The sequence below is a fragment of the Mizuhopecten yessoensis genome, unplaced genomic scaffold (assembly GCF_002113885.1).
Source record: "Mizuhopecten yessoensis strain PY_sf001 unplaced genomic scaffold, ASM211388v2 scaffold997, whole genome shotgun sequence".
Classification (NCBI taxonomy): domain Eukaryota; kingdom Metazoa; phylum Mollusca; class Bivalvia; order Pectinida; family Pectinidae; genus Mizuhopecten; species Mizuhopecten yessoensis.
The window spans coordinates 112353-121105 of NW_018403826.1; the positions used below are offsets into that span (position 1 = coordinate 112353).

The following is an 8753-nucleotide window of genomic DNA, read 5'->3' on the forward strand; positions in this document are numbered from 1 at the left end:
TACGTTAACCATGTTTTAGTTGAATGATTCCCTAAATAACAAATTTTATTGGCATAAGTTTACGTAAGTTAGCGGCACATTCCTTCGAAGACGCTCGTACAATTTTATGCTTAATCAGTACTGCATCAGGAAATGATTTATCGGTTTGGTTCTAAAACTTATTTTTTATCATTATTTCCCTCATTATTGAATGGTAGTAAATGGTGATTAAGTTAAAAAAAAAACAATTCCAAGATTGTGACCACATTAGGAACCAAGAGGTGTGCAGTGTAAGTCATCTTACATGAAGTACCTCACCAGTACGCATGGCTTGCAAAGTTTCGCCTTTGGCAGAAAATTGAATATAAAGTAGAAATTTTGAATGAAAATGTCTACTAAATATGGAAATTAGTCACCTTCGGCCTCAATGTCCATCCAAAGTGACACTTCTAACCTGGAGGTGTTGTCGGTTAGTGTTTGACCAGACAGTGATACACAGGTTTTAGCAGGTTCTTTGATATTGCCTCTTTTGTACTTAGCGCGAACTAGGCCATCACGTGGTGTTCAAACCGTACTATGACGGACGATGATACATTAAATAGCCTATCCCTACGGGTTATAATTACACGACGGTGGCGTTGTCGGAGGTTTTCTTGCCATAACATTAAAGGGAGTGCTTTCATTTTCATACCAAACATCTTGCAAATAATTCTAGAATAAATGACCCGCTCAAGTTCGATTTCAATTTGGTTCTGAAATTCAATAGATAGCCACCGTTAGCCATCTTGGATTTTACTTCCTGAATTTCTAGACTAAAAATCATTTTTTACTTAAATCTTCCTCAGATACTTCTAGAATTTATTATATCTGTTCTAATTACATTTTGAGTCAGAAAGTTCAATATGGTGTCCACCGAATTTTCGGCATCAAACTCGAGCGAGGAGTTCGGTAGTATGCGTGCGTGGGATACAGAAACAGTCTAAGACTTCAGTCATAATGTTAAATGTCGTTTAGTCAATAGGGATTTTTTTTTGAATGAGTGTCATAAGGCTCTCTTGTGAGCGGATAAGGGACTTTTATGTACATGTATACAGAAAGAGTTACAGTGTATATATATTTTGTTGTACGTGTATTACATGTGAACAGTTATTGCAAACGCTTGATGAAAGATGTATTATGGAGGCTTCAAATCTGACAGGTAAATCATTTAAAATAAATGTATTTATTACTCCAAATGAAAAAAGAAAATGAAAACACACTTTCATTTGGAGTCAAGCACAAGTTAAGAATATTTCCTATCTATAAATGAATTATGAAACCCTGTCTTGAGCGTGTAACATTGACGGTAATCTTCCGGGATAATATAGGATGCGATATCGATAAAGTTTCTTATCATCTATATACTACTTTATTCCACCTACCGGTAGCATGACACATTCATTATCACTGGTTGTCAGTATGAGAAGAAGTTGAGAACGATTTGAGAACAACTTAAGAAGAACTTGAGAGAGGATTTTCCCATTCCCCAGCACTTGGGGACGTATTTTCTCAAACAAGAACGTCTGCTCGCGCCAGATGACGTTCGAAACCGGAAATAGTGTCCACACAAAAGTGATCCGCGTAAGAAAATAGTCTGTCCTAATCATATCGATGCAAAAATACGGGAAAATATTGTGAGAATAACAACACTATTTCAGGTGCGAATATGCATAAGGAAAAGCCAGTGACGATATGATTGTTCAAAAACAAAAATTCTGTATAAGGTAGTAGTATATAGATGATAAAAAGTTTATCATACATTATTTTCAGTGTTTGTCGTTCGAACAATTTTCGCATCGCTCGCACGTAGATAAAATCTCGAGTCCACCTGTGGTGGCCTCTCGATTTTATACACGTGCTCGCGAATAGAAAATTGTTCTCACGACAAACACTGAAAATACTGTGTGATAATCTATAATTATTATTGGGAAAACAATTATCTGAATCCTTCAACACATTATTTCAGTTTGAATTTCATATTTATTTGACAGATCTTTGAATTAGAAATTTAGTAATAACTGGAGTTCATAGTTAGTTCCTGTTTCGTCCCTACTTCATCATTGAGTTATGTCCCTTGAACAATTTTTAAGTCTTTTTTATTACTGTATCCTATTTTCTTCTTTAAAAAACCAAGTGACTTCGTTAACATCCAGATACACGCGACAGTTTGTAAACATCTGCGTCATTGCTGAATATTGTTAAACTTGTAAAAGGAGTTTCTTGGCAGAGGCCGTCAAACCCCTTCTACATTTGGATTACAGTATATCTGATAAAACTCTAACAACAACGACAAGGGGTAGGTCTTTATCATGATACAGAAGTTTTAATTATAAATTTAACATAATCGAGGTATGTTAATAACATTCCACAGATAAAAACATACAAATGTTTACTCTATCATTAATGTAAAACCTTTAGATCTGTGACAAATATTCTATGTTACCGATCTATAATTCTGTTATCAGCAAACATAAATTGACTAAGTGTTATTGGCTGAGTATCATTTACACATTTAATCCCTATGTTTAATTGTATATGTCACTAAAAACGAAAGCAGAAACAGCTTTGCTTCTTTTTGGAATCCATTGATGATTCCCAAAATCGTATTCCTCTGAATGACATTAATCATATAGTATATGTTGTTGTACACAAGTTAAATTGTTGTCAGTAGAATCGGTTTATTTGTTATGTCATTTTATGATTAACCACCTAAGGGGGTAAATCGACTTTTTAATTGATGTAAAGGTACATAACTCAGAAACAAATACCACAATCATAATAGCAATTATTCCGATTGTCCTTTATACATTGATATAATTAAGATTTTTTCTTTCATGTTTAAAATGACGTTATGGATTCCTTTATCGCTATCCGGACATTATAACACTGATACAGGATTTCATGGTGTATTTCTCTTATAGAAAGGGTTAGGCTTTGTTTTCAGATGTTTCTTAACTTCACTGCTTGACCTCGTCTTGACATGAAATACGATCATTAGTAGTTTCCCTCACTCATTTTGAACATTTTCGATCAAGCATTTCGAACACTAAATCTCCACTTTCGATAAATAAATGATTAATTAAACACCACCGCATCCGCAGAAACAAAGAACAGTTGGAAATTAAAAGGTCCAAGACAAGCTTAGACGACCATCATTTGGCGCAATGGTGCACAATTTTGATACACACCTTTGTACTTTATGGTAAAAAGGACGTTTGTACTTAACTCTTAGTGGTTCTTGGTCCTGGGAAAAGATAGGTTTCACTGAATCTGATTATTCCTGCTAAAGACATCAATCGAAATTCAACCTTCAGGTACTTGAAAGTAAATCATTACAGCTTCGTTAAATATTCCTGTATTCGTGAGGACACTTGAGGCACAACCTTTCGGAAGAACATGAATTAAGTAGGTTTCGTTGAATAAATGATGTCAGTGTCAAGATATGATACTTTTTATCACATACCTGTTGAATCTTGTTATACATGTAGTAATACAAGTAATTTTCAGACCATGAAAAACAACGTTCTGTATCGCACATGTGCAATACGGAATGTTGTATTTACGTACTAGCCGGAACTACTTTTTATAGAATTCACCTTGTCATGGCGAACTGAAAAGTTCCCGGTATTTGCAAAAAAGATAAAAGTTTATAAAATCTTTGTACCGATCTCTACCAAATACGGAAGGTATGTGATAAAGCAAGACCACACGCTTGTGTTTTTCTAACGAATCAGAAAGCACGGGTTTATTGCGCGGACGAATATATTCACGAGTGCGCGGTTTCGTTAGAAAAACACAAGTGTGTGGTCTTGCATATGTATGAAATGAAAACTATGTCATTAGAAAGAACAATTGATCGGCTTTCAAATGGTATACAATTAGACAATATGTTGAACAATGCCCTACCAAATATGACAAAGCCTGCTTTCAGAATAGGCGAACTAATATTCTGTCCTATCTATTTTCAAAAATCCACAATACTTTCAAAAGTGACGATATCGAAGTTTTACTTTCTAAACAAACAATTTATGTATTAAACATAATACGTCAATTGTTTGTGTAAAAAGTAAAACTTTGATATCACATATTTCCAAACTGATGAATCTTATTATATATGTTATATATAACATATGTTTAAAGGTCAATGTGTTTATTGAATTATTCTGAAACAAGTTCATCAACATTGTATAAAACTTATATATTATTGTATAGATAGATATGACTACCATAAAACAAATCTTAGCTTTTCTCCGCATACACCTCATTCGACGACAAACCTGGGCAGTGATCGTTGTGGGGGAGGGAGTTGTCAGTTTAAGATCTCACTAAGATATAACAACTATAACATTCCTACGCAAACCTTTTTCGATGCCAAACTTTAGCCATGATTCCAGACGAGAACCCAAAACAGGACATCCTTCTATAAGTTAGACATCAAACAAACTGCCACCAATACAAACGAAATGTCCATACGACTGTGAATGACTTAACCGCCAAATGACAGACGTCTCATTCGGCACGAGGAGTCGTACTAGTTGAAGTTAATGGTTGTATTGGTACTTTATTGAGCATATTCAAGTGGGCGGATCCACATAACCGTATGAAACCTTGTTACACCTTATGACGGTAATACGTATTGAAAAAATGAAATAAAGTTTTACATTTTCTTGCATGTTCGTTATACAAACCTCCCAAAATGTCATTAAAACCACAGTAATGTGATTTATCACGTGCACTGTGTTGCACTACATAACGCTGATTCAGATATTTAGAAATCATGTCAAATAATTTAAATTGTATGCAGCTATGAACTGTTCGCACCTCATAGGTCATGTTTTAACGAGAAAACCTCACATCATCTGTGTAATACGGATCATCCTAAGTACTCGCCGTGTATTGATGTCAGCCACTGATATATGTATAATACATAACGTCTCGTGAGAAGGATAGCAGTTTATCATCAATGCATCACGTGTGACAGTGTAAAACAAATAGCTACCTTCTGCCAAAAAAAGAACGCAACATGAACGAACATTGTTCTGATGTTATTACATAGTGTGTGGTCTAGGGTGAAATATCGATACATTTACTTTGAATTTGATTATTCTATTGGAGAAAAGTGTTACCCCTTTCACCACTCCACTTTCCATCCTGTTTCATTGTTTATTACAGCAGCAGCCTCAAATAATTTCTATACATTCATTCATTCTGAATATTTTATAATATCCCCTCTCTTCTGTCTGTGTTTATCAGGTCCATGGCGTTTAAAAATAACGTGTAAGATGACATTTTTCACCATCTATTCGTCTAACCACGAGGACAATTGTCGTCAACAAATGAGAGGGGAAACAGTACCAATAGTTTTATAACCCGTCAGTTGTCAATTCTTTGCCAAGTAACCCCGCTATTTTACGCTTTGGTAACATAGCATTGTTCTGTCCTTGACATAGTTTTGTCCACCATTGTCGTTTAGTTAATAATTTTGCGAAGGAAATTGAACATTATGGCGTGACGATGATAACTGTTTTACAGATAAAATAATATGCATTTTAATAACAATTGTAACCGTGTATACACGTATGTACTACATTATACATACCCACGGGCCTGTTCCTACAAATGTAACCGTGTGTACACGTATGTACTACATTATACATAACCACGGGCCTGTTCCTCCAATGTAACCGTGTGTACACGTATGTACTACATTATACATACGCATGGGCCTGTTCCTACAAATGTAACCGTGCACTACATTTTACAAAAGTGACAATACCATATCCATATAAATATTGAGATTTTATTTTCCTTTGTTAGACACAATCGATCGGTTATTATTATGACCTGGTGCCGAATGAAGGACGGAGACGTTCGTATAGCTTGTTTCTAATTGGTCTTCCGGTTTCACAGCCGATGGTATTGTCACATGTCTTCACAGACAGGGGGTCACACCCATCTCCAATAATCTCACATCCGGGGAACGTTTGTATGGCACCCGCCCGATAACCGATCCTGTGAAAGTATAATACAATATAAGAAACACGAACACTCCATACTGACATCTTGCATACTGACCAGTTTTGGGCAAACCTAGCTCAATCCATGTGCATACAAAATATTATTTTATCATTTATAAATCAATCTTCACAGATATATCAATCTAAATGCCCCCTACATTACTACATGTCCGATATACACTTATATTTTATTGAAACTTGTGTGTAAAATTATTACGAATTTCCAGAGGATTATATTGATTTCATTGCACAGCTGCTGACAAATGTTGATTGCATTTTGCAAAATGTTTCATGTAAATCAATGGATCAATGGTAAAGCAGTGGGAACAAAGGTCTTATAAAGCTACACAAAACTTAAGGTGCGTCTTTTAATAACAAATATGTGAAAACTCACGGCAAGTTATTCTAACTATACAGGGTTACTCACCCACAGCAACTGAGTCCGGATTCTGTACAACTACAGTGCTCACAGGAACTGGTGTCGAACTCTGAGCCTATTTCAAGCCTTACATCATTGTATAGGCATGTTTTTCGTACTTTACCAGACACTGCCAAAGTAAGATACATGAAAATATGTAATCAAACTATTGCCAGTTTTGAATATACAATGTAAGTAACAATCCTAATACATACTGATTTGAAAAGTATAAACAGCTTGCTCAAAATGACAAATCCCATTACGACCTCGTTGAGAAAGCAAAATTTTAACTTAAATTCGACACGAAAAGTAATAAAACGCTTGCAAACAAGGGCAAACCGAGCCTCAACCTCGTAAACTCAATAAATGGAATCGTGTCGACACAAAAGCGAAACATAAATGGACATAATGAACTTCGACCAACATTTGGATGTGAACGGGTAGTGTTGTATGCACCGTATAGGGCACACATCATGGTGTCGAATTCAGAAAAGTATGTAGGTCACCAATTACCTATGACATCGTGAAGTAGACACTAACTTTATTAAACATAGAAGATTATCATAAATGCTATACTTTGCTCCTTTGGTGCAATGTATTGGTCGGCTACCAGCACCCCGTGTCATTAATGTTTTACTATACATAGGAAAGCATTAACTAACTGCATGCTATGCTGTCATTCTTACAGATTTATGGATATTTCTGTATACTTACTCAAACTCTCCGTCAACGGACCACTGATAGAGCAGCTAGCAGTCGCAGAACCAACCAGGAAATACAGCGATCCAATAGCAGCCAGAAGTGTATAGGTAGCCATGGTGCTTCAAGTTACAGTTGTGGTGAGGTATTATGTAGCTACACAGATATTTAAGCCAAGGGATAATTTATGATATATTTACGAGTATTGATCGATATATATTTAACTACGTAAAGATTATATGCAATAACTTTAGATATGGCTATTTGGTGAAACGTTTAATATATAACTTTACGTTAAGCTGCCAGCCAGTCTTATATAAATCCTAGTGAACAGCATAATCCGTATAAATGGCGGTGAAGCAGATTGACAGGTACTTAAATTAAGATCATATCAAAGTCACACGTTTGAGTTAAATATATATCTCACTGGAACATCACAGCGACAACGTCTATACTACACTTAAAAATAAAAATAAAAACATATGTTTATACATTTAATACGAAGTCCCTAGCATAATCAATTGTACAAGAATGCCCATAGTTTTCTTCACTGTGCATTCAATTAAGCATAATTATGATAGTAATATTCAAAATTATGTACAGCGATCGATCAATTTATAACAGCCTAAAAAGAGAGAAAACGGTACATCAATAGATCTGGAACGACGTCAGTTGTTAGGGTTAGGTGATGAAAGTATATAATGTAAGGTACAGTAAAACAGTTTATAATTAAATATCGGCAGTTCATTTGACAGTTTCAAGTGATTTGGTTTGGTTTAACTTTGTATAACGTCCAATTAACAGCTAATGTCGTTTAAGGACGTGCCTCCATGTGTGTAGTGCATGCGTGCTTGCGTGGGTGTATGCAGGAGACAGGGTATGTTGGTGTGCCTGCCTCCACGTAATAGCGGGAATCTGATGCCGAATTTACAGTGCTATCTCACTGAACTACCATGTCGAAGGCACCTAGCATAGCATTCCGCCCGGTCACATTATACTGACAACGGGTGAACCAGTTGTTGCCATTCCCCTAAAAGCTGAATGCTAAGTAGGGAATAACAACTACCATTTTGAAGGACTTTGATATGCCCCTGCCTGGGGACAGAACCCATTGCCTTCCTCATCTGGGTGAAAGCTCAACATAATGGCCAAAAGTGAGGTATTGCCAAGCAAGGCGTTAGGAAATAAAAGGTAGTTAGTAGTAGAAAGAAAGATGAAGATCTCAAATATTGCAATGGGAACAGCAGATTTATTTTCGTTGTTTTTGTGTCCCCAAATAGAGGAAACCAAATCAAATCCCTTATTCTGCAGGGGGTTCTCTAATTACTCGCCTTCTATGATACGTGCAGTGGGTAACATCAGGTGTATTATTTTCCCGATCCCCCACCGGCAGGGACAAGTTTCAAATGTTAATCGTGTGACGGATGCAACCAACACCCCTGAATTGGTAGTTACATGATGTCAACTGTTTTCAGTTGTCAAAGATGAAAATCAGTACACGAAAGTTCCTCATAATTGTCATGGTCACATGTGCCAACTCCAACTTGGGAGTACACATAACGGGTTGTTTTCTTTTGGTTCAATTGGAGAAAGCATGCTTC

General features: G+C 36.0%; 1 protein-coding gene across 1 annotated transcript; it reads right to left on the minus strand.

Annotated features, from left to right (window-relative positions):
* Window positions 1-5804: 5804 nt before the first annotated feature.
* LOC110455982 (beta-microseminoprotein-like) lies at window positions 5805-7404 on the minus strand. Its single transcript, XM_021506477.1, has 3 exons — window positions 7168-7404; window positions 6463-6583; window positions 5805-6030 (listed from the first exon to the last, which is right to left on the minus strand). Exons 1-3 carry the CDS (start codon window positions 7268-7270, stop codon window positions 5856-5858), a joined length of 399 nt encoding a protein of 132 aa, XP_021362152.1. The 5' UTR covers window positions 7271-7404; the 3' UTR covers window positions 5805-5855.
* Between the last annotated feature and the right edge of the window lie 1349 nt (window positions 7405-8753).

Bases quoted from the DNA above. Each gene is read 5' to 3' on its own strand.
- LOC110455982 (XM_021506477.1), bottom strand. From the start codon at position 7,270: ATGGCTACCTATACACTTCTGGCTGCTATTGGATCGCTGTATTTCCTG. The intron at 6,584-7,167 runs GTAAGTATACAG...TTACTTTGGCAG, and splicing joins TCCGTTGACGGAGAGTTTGA to TGTCTGGTAAAGTACGAAAA. The intron at 6,031-6,462 runs GTGAGTAACCCT...ATACTTTCACAG, and splicing joins TCCGGACTCAGTTGCTGTGG to GATCGGTTATCGGGCGGGTG.